Below are 17,649 nucleotides of genomic sequence, written 5' to 3'. Positions count from 1 at the left end.
AGGCTTTGAAAAACCCCCAGAAGTGGTACAATTGTACAGAATATGGTTGGAAAGTATAGCTGTGTACACAGGGCCCCTCCCCTTCCCAGACTCTCCAGGCCCATCGGCCATTTTGAGAGGTGGGGTATATCGACATGACTATATATGGTCCTAAAGGTAAAGGTATCCCCTGTGCAAGCACCGGGTCATGTCTGACCCTTGGGGTGACGCCCTCCAGCGTTTTCATGGCAGACTCAATACGGGGTGGTTTGCCAGTGCCTTCCCCAGTCATTACCATTTACTCCCCAGCAAGCTGGGTACTCATTTTACTGACCTCGGAAGGATGGAAGGCTGAGTCAACCTTGAGCCGGCTGCTGGGATCGAACTCCCAGCCTCATGGGCAGACGGCTTCAGACAGCATGTCGCTGCCTTACCACTCTGCGCCACAAGAGGCTCTATATATGGTCCTATCACCCAATATATGTTTAACAAACTTTAAAAATATTTTAAAAATTGATTAACTTCCACCAATTTGGGAAACCTTTCCAGGGTTTCGTGAAACCCTGGCCTATTGACTGATCCTTACGTCCCAACTGTCTTTGAGCAGAAAAATCTCAAAATCTTAGGTTGACATGAGCTGAACAAAGAACTAATGTTTCTATAATATAAATTATGTACCAACCAATACATAATCTAATCAGTCTATTATTTCAAGTGTTGGTTATAATAGGACATGTTATATATGGAGAAATTTTATGCAAATAATTTAAAATTCGTTTTTATTGGTTTTACTTAGTTTCTGAAAGCCATATGGGTCATAATAATGCCTGAATGTAGACGGTGTGTGGGGAAGATGCAACGTTAGTTTATTGGGTCCCCGCTAGGGTTACCATATTTTTAAAAGCAGAAAAGAGGACCAACATAACAAATCTCATTTAAAATATCCTGACTATTTAAGCCAGGGATTCCCAGCCAGAGTTCCAGGGAACCCTGGGGATATGCAGCCCACTTCTAGGGTTCCTTGAAGTCTAAAGAACTTTTGGGGGCTCCTCCATAGTCAAATTGCTACTAATTAGGAATATTCCTAACCTTCCAACTCCAAAAGAGCTCATTTTTAGAAGAGCCCAAAAGATGGTAGACACCAAAACCCAAAACGAACCCCAAAGAGGACATCTGGTAATCCTAGATCCCACTGAGGAGATAAGCAGGGTGTAGAAGAGGGACTGATACACAGTTTCTCACCAAATCAAGCACATCAACGAACTTTAAAACACTCCTCAGAGCCATTTCTCGGGGTTTAAAATGAAAATAATGAAATGAGAATAAGAAAGAGCAGCCCTGCTAAGATTCATGGGTCAACGGTTAGCCATTTCCTCGCCACAACAGGCTAACACAATTGGATGCCTGCATACATTCAAAAACTGCAGGCGAGCAAAGGAGAGCCCTTGGCGTGTGCGCGCTCCTGACTAAAGATTCCTTTGAGCCGCCGCCCCTCCAGAACGAAGAAGAGCACGTGGACCCCCTGCCACGCGGAGCGCGCCCGCCCCTGGGGAGGGAGTTTCGTCCCCGAGCCCTTCCCTTAAAACAGACTCCGCTTCGGGGTCAGGAAAAGAGAGCAGGCAGGCAGAGCTGCCCGCCCCGGGACAGAAAAACGCCTACCTCTTCAGCGACATCTTCCGTTTTATATCTTCTTCGCAGCGCTCGTCAGCCATGATCAAAACCTCCCCTTCTCGATGCTCAGAACCGGACTGCGCCGTAATTCCGCTAAAGCCTAGACCGGCTAAGTAGGCGCATGCAAGCGAATGGCCTCCCCCTAGCGGCCGGAGTTTGGGAAAGGCCCCCGACAACCGGGGGAGGGGGGGGGAGGGGACACGAAGAAGCACGTTTCCGTCAACCATCGAAGGGGCTTGCAGGCGGGGTGGCGGATTGGTTACAAGTGGCTCCTGCCGACTGCGGTAACTTCTAAAGCCAGAGGGCTGTTTTTGGGCTCAGGAAGGGGTGAGTGACCCCTGTGCCTGCTCAGTCAGCAACAGTGTTCACTAGAGCTTTGCTCTTAGGTAAATCTGATATAATATTGCCGTGCATGCAAAGAAGGAGCTCCCTTGTTTCCAGAATGCTTTCCTAATCCGGAAGATCGCCAGAGGGGCCAATGTAGGACCCTTTGGAGCAACCCACCTTCACCCTATGGTTCCCTTCCATAGCCATAGATTTCGGAGTGGGATTTAACATTCCTAAGCAAATGGCTTTCACCATAACTCTCTTTTTAAAATGTTTTTTTTTTAAATTTGAGACATGACTGTTTCCATGTGGGCGGCCTCTAATCTGGAGAACACGGTTTAATTCACCGCTCCTCCACATGCAGGCAGCAGAGTGACCTTGGGTTTTTCACTATACTGTTAGAGCTGCTTTCACAGAAAACTTGTTAGAGCTCTCTCAGCCCCACCTACCTCACAGGGTCTCTATTGTAGGGAGAGGAAGGGAAGGTTATTGTAATCTGAGATTTCATTGAGTAGTGAAAAGTGGGGTATAAAAACCAACTCTTCTGACAACTTTAAAAAGGTCAATATCTGGCAAAAAGAAAAAGGAGCTGGTCTGTCTTGGGACATTATCTAGAAGTTCACTTCTGATAATCTGAAAGTGTCTCTGGTTCAAGATGCATATTTCAATGTCATTAAAATGCACAAATCATCGTGGGGTGGGAAATCTGTCTTTGGCTGTTATCATTCTGAGTATGGTAATTTACTTAAAGGAGGGGAAAAAGTATTATGTAAGAAAACTGTTCTGATTATTAAAAATAGGTAACATCTCAGGGCATAAAAATAACCACTTATATAGTTGATGATGTAAAAGTAAAATGTTAGGGGGAAATAATGGCAGCCCCACTTTGATTGTGGAAGGCCAACAGGCTCATGAATAAAGGGATTAACAAAGGTGTTAGACTTCAAAGTTTATTGTCCCCATAAACCACGCCAGTCTGGGTAACTTCCTGCTGGGATATGCAAGATCTGTCGTGTGCATGATTCAAAAGGACATGAAGAATATCCTACAGGGGGTATCACAGGAGAGATGTCTTTAGCAGAGATATATTCTTGATATTTTTTGAATAGTCCCCTGCTATGTCATGATTGGCTCCATTAGGAGAATTTTTGCTGCTTCGAGCAACTTCTTCCCTGATTGCTTCTAGAACAGACTTAAGGAACACAGAAGAGAATTAGAATTCTCTGTCACCTCTTTCTATAGTTGTTTCTCTTCTAAATAAACTAGTTTATTCATTAAAATAACCTAGTGCCGCATTCCTCTTGGCATAAACCCTGCCAACCCCTCTGAGGTTATAATGTTCTAACATTAAAAATTTGATATGGAAATTAACATGAACAACCATCAATAAACATATATATGTGGTATGTATAAAATCTGAATTAAGGATACCATCACTATATGTGGTTATTTGGATTGCTTTTTATTATAGCTCTCTTTTTAAAATGTTTTAGTTATATGGTAATCTTTTATCATTTAAACATAGTATTCCCTCAGTGGGGTTCAGTGCCATAGAATCCACCTCCCAAAGAATCAATTTCCCAAGGAAACTGTTCTCTGTTGTCAGCAGGTGAGCAGGAATTCTGAGGGATCCTCAGTTCCCACCTGGAGGCTGGAATCCCTATCTGGGAATTTTGGCTGTCTCACGCTGTCATCTGAGCTGCTGTGCCTCATGCTTGAGAAAAAGAATAAGGCAAGGAGGGAAACACTTCTCCTCACTCCGGATTTATATCCTGCCTCTCATGACTTTTGTTGCCTCGAGGCGGCTAACAATTAAAACCATATATTATATTAACATTACTATTTGTTAATGTTATTAATATATCTTATAATTTGCGTACGTGTGTGTGCGCTGTGGTGGCAGGCAGGGAGTACAATAGTCATGTGACTCTTTTTGGTTGATGGTGATTACAAATATGGCTCTCCACAAGCTGTGAAGTGAGTATTGTTGGACTACATAAACTGGCCCTTCTTTACTAGTCAGAATGTTTTGTATTCCAACTGCTGTTTATTATATTCCAATTGTGTACTTTCTTAAAGCATAAGAGGTAAAGCACAAATCTTCAAACATTGTGCATATTTAGGTAAAATACATTCTTAATTATTTGAGATGGTTTAAAATAATCAATGTCTCTTCTCTTTCAAGAGTATATGGTTGCATTCTGGACAATACTGGATTGGCGGGTTAGGGTTTTTTCAAGGAGTCAAAGAGTATTTCTGATATCTTGAGGACTGAAAAGTTTCCCAGAAGAAATTATAAAAACTACAACAGGGTGAAGTAGATGAGGCCAAAACTCATATAATACCCAAGAAACTAGAGTAATACAGATTATTATAATTTAATAGCACCCATTTAAAATATATGCTGTATTAACATTTTCAGCAGTTACAAAATATTTACAAAATACAACATTGTAGGTGGCCTTGGATAGTTAGAAAAAATCCATAACTGCAGTCCAGAAAGTTTAAAAAGACTACTATATGTAGCCCTTCTACAGCTACAAATTCCTGTTATTTCTATATGTACCAGATACAATGCCCTGTCTCATGTATCAGTTGCTTGTCTAAGGCAGAAACATTTTAAACAAAATTTTGACATAAATAATGTTTTCACTCAGATATGACCATTAATTTTTTTTACAATGACATTCTCTTGATGTAACCAGTACATAGAGCTTGAATAAAATAAAAAGCACCCCCAATAAACTATGTTAAGGCCACAAACACTTTGTGTTTTATATAGAGCACCAGGCAAAACAGACAGGAAACACAAAAGAGGTAGTGTATCATCTGTTAAGATGTCTGTTTCCATAAAGAACTGTAATACAACTTTAGTGTTTAAGGAAAAGATTTGGCTTTGGTGGCATAACTCTTTCTCATATCATTATAATACAAGCTATTGCACATTTGGGAGCATTAACCAAGGTGCTCCTTTGTACTGTATGCCTTCATCTTTCCTTAGGGGGTTCTGGACAGTGCTTTTAAAGAAGTTAAGAACATAGGTTTTTCCAGGTATATGTATAACTTTCAGTTCCAGAGAATAATACAACAAGCACCAATCACAAAATTAAATATGTTAATTTTGTTTTTTTAAAAAACCCACATTTTTCCTTCTTAGGAGGAAGTCTTTTTCTTCCTGAGATTATTTAAGAAACAAGCAAAACATTTCTTTTCAATTCTTCTGTAGCTTTGTAATAAACTCCTTCCAATAATTCCATGATGATGTAAGAAGCCCAATTCCAGTCAGAAGCCTAGAGAAAACATACTGAACCACTTTCTATGTAGTGCTGTTGTCCTTGTTTGAGATATGGAAATTTATGCACTTGAATGACAGGTAGTTGACTGGTATCTTGAGTATGAAAAAGGAATTGGGTTTTATGCCAGCTGCCATCTTGAACCTGCAATGCATGTAAAAATATCGTAAATAAAAGTATATTAACATTATAAATGAATTAAATAAAACAAGCAGCTTGCATACACAGGTTTTGTTTTGCCTATTCCTTAAACAGAAAACAATAGCAACAATAGAACATTAATTTGATGTTCCTATTTTCCTAAACTGGATGATATTCCCTTTGGGAACAAATCCCACAAGAATCTAAAGTGTAGATTGATATGGACTCCTTATCCTGTATTGTGTTAAATTCTGAAAACACTCTTCAGAAGTTATAAAAATAACTACATGTTATCTTCTGCAATACTGACCTAATTTTAATTAAAACTGTTACCATGTATAATGTATAATATAACTCAAAAGCAGCATCTGGGACTGGCATAAGAACTCCCAAGTTTTGAAATTTACAGTCATTCTTCTTGCCCACCCAATCAAGATTAGAGATACAGTGGAGACTACTGAAGAGTGAAATTTGTGGAGAAAGGAATCTGTGAGATTCTTTAGAAAAATTCCATACAACATAGTTTTCTGCAGAAATAGATCTCAGAGAATCTCACAGGAAAAATACCAATTAACAGCAGGCTGAAACTGCATGACATTTTTAAATATTACTATCAGTCTTCAGCAGAATAGTGAGCATAATATATTGGCTAGAGTGCTGGACTTGAACTAGGGAGATGTAAGTTATGCCCATAAAGTTCAACCTAACCCATCTTCCAGAATTATTGTGATAATAAAATAGGATAGCTCCATGTACACCACCCTAAGCTGTTTGGAGGAAGGACAGGATATAAATGTCAGATGTGTGGATGGAAAGTGGTAGGAATATAACCAAGTGGAAAATGCTGATTTGGTAGTAGTTTAGCACCTACTCCGCATGGTTTCCAGGTCTTTAAGGGCTTGTCATTCTGCCATCTGTCTGCACACTGAAGTCAGTGTGAGTTTCATAGAACAAATGATGACAAGAACAGATTTTGTGCAAATGGATACTTCATGGTTTTCTTGAATAAAAGCATTTAGTATTTGGAATGCAACATCTTGTTCATAACCAGAGTTGATCCAGTATCCATTGGAAATAAATTAGTTCTACAAGTTTCCATGAAATAGTTTCAAACATTCTGATTTTTAAAAAAGTTTAACCTTTCAATTTTTATTATGGATTAGACATGGATGGCCTGCCTATTGGCATAATGGTTATAGGGAGTAGGAGTTTGTGACACACTCGGACTGAGGCAGGAAGGGCCACAGCTGGTTATGTCATACTGACTTCTGCATTTCTACTTACCTCTCTCATGCCACATGACCTCTGGAAAAATCAGAGTTAAAATCACCCCAGATCACCAGACAGATGTGGGCTGCAAATGTATGTGACACCTCATATTGTGGATTTAACTTCTAGCATGGTTGCTCTAAAGGTTGGGTGTTCCTAATTTATGACACTAGGATAACAACATTAATGTTCATAATGTCTAGAGTGCCTGAAATCTAATGCTAAAGGCAAATATAATTGATGGACACCACAGTTCCTGTTAGCTTCTGAAGAGAAGCTGACATGTGTTAATGTGAATGTGCATGGGTGGGTGAGGAAATCATCTTCATTTAAAGAGAATTTTAAATTATATGTTACGTTAGAAAAAGACAATTTATATTAAATCTATTTGTAGAGATTTTAATATAGCAGTAGATAGTTTACCATGCATTCATCACGAAGCACTTTTGGTTCAAAGGAAGTATTTGCTTCAGACATTTGACCATTCCATCCTTTGAAGCTGATGGATGGTTTCTGGGCACCTGGTTCATTAGTTCCCCAGACCGGAGTGTTTAAGCAGTGAACGGTGATGGTATGGATTGCTTCTGAACTCAGCAAATGAAGAAAGTTCATCTGTACTTTTCCAATGCCAAACTCCAACTGGTGAACAAAAACATATTACAAGACAATCAGATGGACCTCTTTGGCCACAAAAGAGCAATGAACTTATGTATAGGAAATACCTTTCAAAAGCTTCATAAACATTTACTTCTTCTGGCTTAACAAACTAGGTATTTAAACAGTTAAAAGTAAACTAGTTAGACAATATATGCCCCTTGCACACCACAGAAATATGTTCCTCTTACATAAAGGTTTGAAGAATATGAGTAGGGAGCTAACATACAGTTAATAGTCAGAAAAAAAAATCAACGCCTGTTCTTCAAGAGGTCAGTTCCATATGGTAGTTTCTTATGGACATACGTTGACAGCATAAATCTAATGTTTCTTCAGCTGTATCCAACTAGGTTTTGTGCATTAGCCTGTGTGTCCTCAGGGAGTAAAAGCTTTTAAAGACTGCTCCTATCTTCTTAAATTTTTTCCATTGCTTTGAGAACCAGAATAAATGTGATAAATACAAGAACTACTGAAAGGCAACTAAGACTGTGGCTTATGGTCACTGCAGTCTGTGAACATCTGGAGAGCCACAGTTTGGCCACTCCTGCTTTAGACTATGGCAAAATTCTTCTGTGGTCCTGTTTGGACTCATGATTATTTGGCATAGCTCTGTGAGAAAAGATGCCTGTTTGGCAGGCTATAAGAACACATTCCTGTCTTAAAACTGCTACAAACAAGGATAAGTTGAGGTTAACAGCAGGACCTGATTGTTTTTCCAACTCCAAGGGAGGTCAGAAGACTTTCAGCCAAAACAAGTGTCTTTTCCATGACAGCACTAGCACTGGGAAACAGCCTGCCAAAGGAAGCTTGTGAAGTGTCATCTCTGTTGCTGTTTCTTGGAAAGTGTGAGGTAGAATTGTTTAAAAGGCCATTTCAGTAATTTAATGTGTTCTTAGCCCTCATAAATGTTTGCATTTTACATTTTGTAAAAATGAATCATAGAATCATAGAGTTGGAAGGGGCCATACAGGCCATCTAGTCCAACCCCCTGCTCAACGCAGGATCAGCTCAAAGCATCCTAAAGCATCTAAGAAAAGTGTGTATCCAACCTTTGCTTGAAGACTGCCAGTGAGGGGGAGCTCACCACCTCCTTAGGCAGCCTATTCCATTGCTGAATTACTCTGACTGTGAAAATTGTTTTCCTGATATCTAGCCTGTATCGTTGTACTTGTAGTTTAAACCCATTACTGCACATCCTTTCCTCTGCAACCACTGGGAACAGCATCCTGCCCTCCTCCAAGTGACAACCTTTCAAATATTTAAAGAGGGCTATCATGTCTCTTGTGGCGCAGAGTGGTAAGGCAGCCGTCTGAAAGCTTTGCCCATGAGGCTGGGAGTTCAATCCCAGCAGCCGGCTCAAGGTTGACTCAGCCTTCCATCCTTCCGGGGTCGGTAAAATGAGTACCCAGCTTGCTGGGGGGTAAACGGTAATGACTGGGGAAGGCACTGGCAAACCACCCCGTATTGAGTCTGCCATGAAAACGCTAGAGGGCGTCACCCCAAGGGTCAGACATGACCCGGTGCTTGCACAGGGGATACCTTTACCTTTACCTTTATCATGTCCCCTCTCAACCTCCTTTTCTCCAGGCTGAACATTCCTTATCTTCATAGGGCTTGGTCCCTTGGCCCCAGATCATCCTCGTCGCTCTCCTCTGTACCCTTTCAATTTTATCTATGTCCTTCTTGAAGTGAGGCCTCCAGAACTGCACACAGTACTCCAGGTGTGGTCTGACCAGTGCCATATACAATGGGACTATGACATCTTGTGATTTTGATGTGATGCCCCTGTTGATACAGCCCAAAATGGCATTTGCCTTTTTTACCGCTGCATCACACTGCCTGCTAATGTTTAGTTTACAATCCACAAGTACCCCAAGATCTCGTTCACACACAGTGTTACCTAGAAGCGTATCCCCCCTCCAGTAGGCATGATTTTCATTTTTCTGACCCAGGTGCAGAACTTTACACTTATCTTTATTAAATTGCATCTTGTTCTCATTTGCCCATTTTTCCATTGTGTTCAGATCTCGTTGAGGACATGATTTAAGGTTTACTATTTTACAGACTACTTATGAAAAACTCCACTTGTGGTTCACTGCACACAACCAATCTATTATTATTTCAGAATGTTGAGCCAAATAAGTGATATAACTCAAAGATTAAGTGCATGATATTTTAGCTTAGTCTCCAGAGTTAACAAAACATGATGGAGAAGGTGTGCTTTGCTGCAGAGGACTGTTCTCGATTTGTGTTTACTTCACCTATGTGAAAACAAAACATTGGACTTTACCTGAAGGTTTCTTCTCTTCAGTGGGGTGAAGTCATCCAGGTGGTTAGGTCATGCCTCTGCTTGCTAAGGTGGGCCAAACTGAAATGCACATTTTTGCCAGTTCTCCTTCAGTGACCACTGAGTGACCTCTCCAGTCTTGTCCAAGCCCTGATGCATGGTTATAGTAACTTGCATCCATCAGAATAGCTTCTCTGTGAATGTCCCACATCCCCTTCAGCGAACTTCCTTGCTTGGGGGGAGAAGGCTGAGTGGCAGCTACTGGTAAGGAGGTGCTTTTACCGCTTCCCCTTGTGGGTCAGCTGAGTGGCTGCTACTGGGAGAGGGGGCTCACAGCTGCTCCTCCGGCCCCACTGCTTGGAACAGCTCTAGAATGGCAGCCGTCTGTCCTCTTCTTCATCTTGGCAGATTTGTTCCAAGCAGTGGGGCCGGAGGAGCAGCTGCCTTGAGGCACCGCTCTACTCCTTTTCTTGTCCCCAGTTCACTGGAGGGGCAAGCGCTGGACATCATTTTCTGGCTGCTGCTGCTGCTGTCATGTTGGATGTGTCAAGAACTGGAGCTCCAGACTCCTCAGGGGTCTCTGCAGCCACAGTGACCCCTTCCCAGTGGTTTTGCTCCCATGCTGGCAACCCGAAGGTTTTTCAGCCTGCTCCTGGCTGTGGCTGGCGTTCCAGAGCACCAGAATAATTGCTGCCGCCGGTGGTAAGGTTGCCATCTGTCCCCTCCCTCTCCTTGGCAGGCTTGTCCTGAATGGCGGGGCTGGAGAAGTGGCCTCCTTGCAGCGCTGCTCAGCTCCTTTTCTTGGCCCCAGCCTGCTTCATCTTCTGGCCTGCCTTGCGAGCACTGGAGGGGGAAGGCTGGACATCTTCTCTGGACTGCCGCTGTGTTGGAGGTGTCAAGAGCCAGAGCTCCAGATCACTCCTCAGGGGTCTCTGCAGCTGCATTGACCCCTTCTCCTTTGCTCCTGTGCCCCCTGAAGATTTTGGTGAGAAGGCTCTTCAAAGATTTCCTTCCTTCCTTCCTTCCTTCCTTCCTTCCTTCCTTCCTTCCTTCCTTCCTTCCTTCCTTCATTCCTTCCTTCCTTCCTTCCTTCCATCCATCCATCCATCCATCCATCCATCCATCCATCCATCCATCCATCCATCCATCCATCCCTGTAGTTTGTAACTAAAGGTCTGTTTGGGCACATAGCAGGGCTCTAGTTGTCCTACCTGAGCAGTAGCGCAAATCAGACTGGAGAGGTCACTCAATGGTCACTGAAGGAGAATTGACAAAAATTTGCATTTCAGTTTGTCCTACCTGAGCAAGCAGAACACACCTAACCACCTGGATGACTTTGGCCCCACTGAAGGAGAACCACAAGGGCAGTTTTATAATAGCTATGCAGGATAAAGAGTAGGGCCTAGTCTGCATACAATAGATAATGCACTTTCAATGTGCTTTCACGGCTGGATTTTCCTGTGCGGAACAGGAAAATCTACTTCTAAAGTGCATTGAAAGTGATGTCTTGTGTGCAGACTAGGAGTAGGTCTGCCAAGTCCAGCATCTTTTCTCACACAGGAAATGCCTACAAAACAGGTCACAGAAAGCCAAAAACTTCCCCTGTTATTGCTCCCCAGCACTGGTGTTAAGAGGTTTACTACCTCTGAACATAGTGATTCCATTTAGTAGCTGTGACTGACAGCCATTGCATTAACTGCTTTGTCATGAAATCAGGTTCTGACTGCTAAATTTACTCAAAAGCTTTTGGCAAGGGACTTCGTTAAAAACTTTTTGGAAATCTATGTGTATGATATCTATTTGATTACCCTGGTTTATGTGTTTTTTAACTCTCTCAAAGAACTCCAAACAGTTGGTGAAGGAACTTTGTATTACAGAAGCCATGCTAATCCTTTCTCCAAAGGGTTTAATTCACCATAGCTGCAACACACTGATTTTCCTTATCCTACCAGGTTTTTGAGGGCCAAACTAGATGAGATGGCATTTCCAAGGTTGCCTTGGTGATATGCTGCTATTTTTTAGAGAGTTCCCCTCATGAAGCTCTATTTAACCATTTATTTATAATTTATATACCACCTCTCCCGGTATAACCTGCTTGAAGCAGTTCATAACATTAAAATCTCTAATACATAAATATGTACCAATTTAAAAATTAAAAACAGCTAAAATACATCAATCAGCATTAGCCAAAAACAATTTGGTTCTGGATTGCACTGTATCCAAGGTTGGGTTAATCTTGGGGGGGGGGGCACTTGATGGTATGTAGTTAGTTATTTACAGGTCCCATCCAAAAGTCTGGCTGGAAAGCTCCATTTTGCAGGCCTTTCAGAGCTGAGGAAGTTCTTGAAGAGCCCGCAATTCTTCCGGGAGCTCATTCTAACAGGTAAGGGCCAGGACCAAAAAGGCCCTAGCTACTGTTGAAGCCAAATGTACTTTTCTAGGGCCAGGGATAACCAGCCAATTCACATTGGCTGAGAGAAGCACTCTTTGGGGGGCATAGCCAGCCAGGCAGTCCCTCAGTGTTGTGAGGGTTTGGATTCTGGTTAGGATCACTGAGGTATGGAGGGAGAAGGGCCTCCCAGCCATATCATTTTCCCAACCTGAAATGGCATGAGGGGTTGTTATCTGCTGATACCCCCTCCCTCACCATTGGGAACACACTCTACAAAATGGTGGCATCTCCTCAAGGTGAACTCAGGGATGCTATCTTGTCAAGTTTAGTCATGTGTTACCACTATATTCGTGATCTCACTTGACACCATTCCAAGTATTTTCCCATTTATCTCAGAGACAACTGGCATTTTCATAAAGATAGTTTTTCCTTCTCTAAGCACCCTGAACATGCACATCTGCCCTTACAATGCTTTAGTCTCTTTGCATGGTTTATGGTAAGAAGGGCTCCCATGCACAGAGCTTGTCACCCAACCCCCAGAGAGCTATACTCAGAACAAGGTTCATCATCTGAGGAGCTGGTATTGTGTAAGTGATAAATCCCTTTCCCTCATCTTGATGTCTTCTACTGTCTTGGAATACATCACCATGCCTTTAGCACATCTCTGAAAGTCTCATCTGTATATCTACCTGCAGCTAAGAGAGGAAAAACATAATGCACTGTAGATACCAGTTGGCCCTAATGCTGCAAAAGAGAAACATATACCTTAGTCACAGATACAGGTGATAAACAGGTCTGGCCACCAGCAGTAAAGTTGCAGAAAACTTCAATGGCATCAGAAGTACATCCAATATTTGGATCAATCCAGTATTTCCCTATCAGTTGAGAAATGTAAAGGCAGAATAATTCTATTACCCCTTTCTCCAATTCATAGTGTTTAGAACATTTTGGATACGTCTGTAAGGTACATTAGAGAGAAGTTGGCTACACCACTTATTTTCAAAAGTTAGGCCCTGACTTTCTGTCCTCAGGACCACCAACGCGATTAGCAAATTAAAAAAACCATAATAAAAACACATCTTAAAACTCAGTCAAGCCAAATTTCATTCAAAACATCAAAGCCAAAGCTAAAATGCAAGCAAAAAATACAATTAAAACAAAGGGAAAGGAGGGATCACTATGGGACTATCAGGTGAAACACAAAAGTCTTTGCCTGCTGGTAGAAGATGGTAACAGATGGGGACAAATGACTCTCCCTTGGAAGAAAGTTCCAGAGTTTTGGTGCCACAACCAAGAAGGCATTCTCATGGTTTGCCAGTCAGTTAATCAAAGGAAGCAGGGTCATCTGAAGTACAGCCTCAGAAGATAGTGATCTGGTAGGTTCGTAAGGGAGCAGGCAGTCCTTTAAAGTCATTTGGGCTTTAAAGATCATCACCAACATTTTGAATTGTGCCTCAAAACATATGGGGAGCCAATGTACATGGGTCAGGAATGGAGAGACATGGTCTCTGTGACCCACCCTAGTCAATATCCTAGCTGAAGCATTCAGTACCAACTGAAATTTCCAAGGGCAACCCCACAGAGTGCGTTGCAGTAATCAAATCTAGATGTGATGACAGCATGCACCACAGTGGCTAGATCTTTTCCACCTAAGAAAAACTACAGCTAGCTAACCAGTTGAAGCTGGTAAAATGCCAGCAGCTTATCCAGCAAAAGGCTTGAGTACAAGAGGACCCTCAGACTATAAATTTATTTCTTCAAGGGGAGTACAACTCTATCCAGAACAGGTGATACCTTAGGGCTAGTGCCAGCCTTCCATTCACTGGTTTGGGGCATCTACAACCTCCCTTGGATCAGCCAGAAGCACAAGATAGAGCTGACTGAAAAAGCATAGGGGACAAAATCAAGATTTGTGGGACCTTAGGTCAAAGACAAAGAGGTTGAGTAGCAATCTCCCAGACCACCTTCTGAAACCTACCCTCCAGGTAGGTCTGGAACCACTGTGGTTCCAGCTTGAAACGGCAATCCAGAAAGATACTGCAATCAATGGTATTGAAAGCCATTGAGAAGTCCAGGAGAATCAACAACCCCCTCTGTCCATCTCCCAGAGCAGGTTTTCAAAACAGCATCTTCTTCTATTACTTTACACTTGTTATACTTGATGGTACTGGAGGACTTACCATCAGAGACCTTGCGTTCACAGTTAAGCAAGTCCCTGCAGATACGTGCTGGGTTGTCTCGAGTTCCCAATGGATTCTTGATAGTATGTAGTAAATTGGTAAGATAATGTAGTGTTTTGAATATCTCAGCACTGTGATCCAGAAATGTTACTTCAGTGTTCTGGTAGCTCTGCCAAGAAGAAGCTTTATATAGTTACAGTACCACAAAGAAATGCCACTGCCTTGGAATATGGAGCTCTATCAAATAGGACGGTGTGTATAATGTATCCAAGAGGATTCTCAAAAACCAACAGTTTTATGAGAGAATGAATGGAAAATATTATATAAGTTTAATGCCAAAGAACAGCATTTTTAAATGCCAATGGTTGTTTTCAATATATAGAATAGATAAAATAAAATGATGTCTCCACAAGAGATATAGGACAGGCCTTTCTTAAATATCACATTGTACTCTACTTGACATATTCCTGTTAAATCCCAATTCAGAGGCAGTGATATTCATCCCCATATATGGTATGGTGGGGAAGTCAGGGAAGAAACAGGAAAACAGATGGCACTGTTGTTATCTATTAGTAGCTTAAATAACTAAACAAAACTCAAAAGCTAACAAAATGATTCAGGCAAAGTTAGAGGAGCTGTATCATTTATACTAGCCAGCAGGGGCTTGTGACACTTGAACCCTTATATTTAGTATAACACTCACAAAGGCGATTCACATATTGTTGGGGATTAGAATAACATTTTCCACGGATAAAATAGATTACTAACAAAATGTGATATCTTTGTAATAAAAGTGTTTCTCTGAGAAAATATATGATTCTAGCTCAACATCTGAGACATTTGTTAGATTAAAGAAAGTAACCCCCAATTGTAGATAAAAGTTATGAGAAAACAGTAATGCTATCAATTATGCTTTGCACATTCAGAACTTATCTTAGGTTTCTGCCCCACAAACAAAACAGCACTTGGTATTTTAATGCATGTTTCAAATTGACTAGTATTGCATAATGCTTTTAGTATTTAGGTGTAAAGCCTCCAAGATTCACATGCAAAACTGAGTTTTAGCTGGGTAGTCAAATCTACACTCTTTAATATATCAACAAATTTTACCATATTGTATATTAAATAATATAAATACTGTTTGGGTTACTTTCACTTATTTAAAAATGTGATTCTCTATGTTGAGCTAACTTTATACTTATACTATGCATTACTTTTTCATGCCAAGCAGTTTACTCCTTTTTTGGGGGAAGGGGGAGTCTATTCCATTTGTTTAAATTGTTATTTTGTAAGCCCCTTTGATTCTTCATTGGGAAGACAAATGATTCTTCGTTGGGAAGATAAAATACTCAAATACATAGCAAATGTGTAGGTATGTGGTAAATAAACTCTTTATGAATAAGCAGGTTGTCTTTGAAATTTAAATGAAAAGCATAGAGAATGTGTGAGTACCTCCATCTGCAATGCAGCATTTGAATCAATCAAGCCTTGAATAGCAGCATTGATATCAATTTGCCTCTGTATATAATTAAAAAAATAGCAGCGTAATCAACAAACGGAGCTTCAAAAATTATTGTACATTTTCCAAAGGTTTCTACATAATTATAATATTATTACCACATAAGAGTTGTTTTGTATGGGACTCTCAAGCAAGGGGACTATCAGATCACAGAATGCCACATTTCCCTATACGTTTCAATAGGTAAGGTGATTCTGGGACACCTATGATTGCCATTTCTATTCAGGAGAAATCAATGTGCATTCATGTCTTGGAATGCAGGGGAACATCCATAAAGTATGTTACACATTAAGAGTTCCAATGGTGGATTAAAGTTGAGATTAGATATTGATTAAAATGAACAGAATGTTACCAAACAGGAGGGAGGGGAGCCTTTTAGAAGTGACATATTTTACCAAAAATTTCCAAGAATAGAAATGGACATGAATTTTGGCTGATTTGGCTGAAGCAATGTTAATGAACTGAAGAACAGTCATGAATTTTCACAAATCTTGATGCAGTTTATGGTGGTTCATGGAGAGCAGAAATCAGTGGTTTAAACCCCTGCTTTTTGCTCCCCATTCCAGGTGGGAGAAGAATGTTCTGGAAAAGCTTCAGGTGGAAGAATAATGTAATGGAAATGTTCCTAAAGAGTACCCATATTTGAAGAGACTGACACAAAGGATGATTTCTACTTAGTGATGCCTATACAAAGTGTGTTTTTATAAATGTCACTGCTAAAAAAGAAAATAGACTAAATATCAGAGACTTTAGCACTGAAACTTTGAGTCAATTGGGTATATGGTGCCCAGCATGCCTGAAGACAAACATCCTGTCCCTTTAACACACACTTAAAGTGAAGAAATGGCTTGTTAAACATTTTTCATGGCATGGAAGTAAACACCACTTGATATATAATACCTAATTAAGTCTCTATTAAAAAACAGGAATTTTTCTCATGGCCTGTTGGCAAGCCTAGCTGAATTAGTGAGTAGAGTTCTTCAGAATTTCTTCCCATACATCCTTTAGTGAAATGAATAGGAGCTTGGTAACAACACTCTTGGTCAATTCAAGTACATATCTAAGGAAAATTATTTGGTTGAATATCTCAAAGGACTGAATCTCAGCTCTGTATCTAACACTATCATAATCACAGGAGACATATATAACTTACTCTTGAACCTGGTGCTCCAGGTGGACCCTAGAAAATAGCAGGAAAAAGAAATACAAGAAGCCTGATTTCTTATTACTATGCAGTCATATTTATATTAGCTAGCAGTGAAGCCTGTTGTATTCAGGAATGCAACGGGCCTAGCCCAAGTGATCAGACTCCTGCCACCCAGGTCCACAGGGAGCAGGAGGTAGCATGGGTACTGGAGTAGCCCAGCAGGATCACCTGGGCCAGCCCTCCGGCTGTGGGGCCTGCATGTTTGGCAGGCTCCCCCCCATCCCGGTGGGACTGGAACTGGGCAGGTGGCAAGAACACTGGGGCCTGTCCTCAATTTGTGGCACCACCAAACATGGCCATCCTCCTCCCCCATGCCCAGTGTATGAGAAGTGGCGTCAACAGGAGCAGCCCAGTCAGGGCTGGCCCTCTGCCCATGGTGCTGCCAAGCATAGACTGTCGCTCCTTGCACTGGTCCCAGATGGGTGGGAGGTGTCATCAGAACCAGAGTGGCCCAGCCGGCTAGCTGGGCTGGCCTTCCTCCCACATCGCCGCCAAGCATGACCAGGCCAGGACCCAAGCAGGCAGCTGGGGAGCAGGGGGTAGTCCTCTGGCTACCCCCTGGCTACCATGACTAGGAGGATATGTGTGGACTGGAGCAGCCCAGTCAGGTGAGCCAAGCCACCATGACCAGGTCTGAACCCGCTGTCCCATCTTACCTTGGGCATCTTGCCAAGGAGTGAGGTTGGCTCTTGTCCTGGCCTGGTAAGTGGCCAAAAGTGGCAGGGAAGAG

General features: G+C 41.7%; 2 protein-coding genes across 8 annotated transcripts in view; both read right to left on the bottom strand.

Moving 5' to 3' along the window:
• ZNHIT6 (zinc finger HIT-type containing 6) overlaps window positions 1–1,788 on the bottom strand; it is a 44,294-nt gene extending 42,506 nt beyond the window's left edge. Inside the window, exon 1 of one of the 2 annotated variants that reach the window (XM_077333130.1) lies at window positions 1,639–1,788. In XM_077333130.1, coding sequence (XP_077189245.1) covers window positions 1,639–1,691 — 53 coding nt within the window. In that variant the 5' untranslated portion in view covers window positions 1,692–1,788. The remainder of the gene's footprint in view (window positions 1–1,638) is intronic. The other variant, XM_077333128.1, reaches the window with a different exon arrangement.
• A 2,551-nt stretch (window positions 1,789–4,339) lies between these two features.
• Window positions 4,340–17,649, bottom strand: part of COL24A1 (collagen type XXIV alpha 1 chain) — a 234,520-nt gene continuing 221,210 nt past the window's right edge. For 5 of the 6 annotated variants that reach the window (XM_077333120.1, XM_077333121.1, XM_077333123.1 and 2 more), the window contains 6 exons: window positions 16,866–16,892; window positions 15,646–15,711; window positions 14,194–14,362; window positions 12,779–12,888; window positions 7,104–7,319; window positions 4,340–5,414 (listed from right to left, as the gene is read on the bottom strand). In XM_077333120.1, coding sequence (XP_077189235.1) covers window positions 5,268–5,414; window positions 7,104–7,319; window positions 12,779–12,888; window positions 14,194–14,362; window positions 15,646–15,711; window positions 16,866–16,892 — 735 coding nt within the window. In that variant the 3' untranslated portion in view covers window positions 4,340–5,267. The remainder of the gene's footprint in view (window positions 5,415–7,103; window positions 7,320–12,778; window positions 12,889–14,193; window positions 14,363–15,645; window positions 15,712–16,865; window positions 16,893–17,649) is intronic. The other variant, XM_077333124.1, reaches the window with a different exon arrangement.

Source organism: Paroedura picta, chromosome 4 (assembly GCF_049243985.1).
Source record: "Paroedura picta isolate Pp20150507F chromosome 4, Ppicta_v3.0, whole genome shotgun sequence".
Classification (NCBI taxonomy): Eukaryota; Metazoa; Chordata; class Lepidosauria; order Squamata; family Gekkonidae; genus Paroedura; species Paroedura picta.
This window is presented reverse-complemented; position numbering and strand designations above follow the sequence as displayed.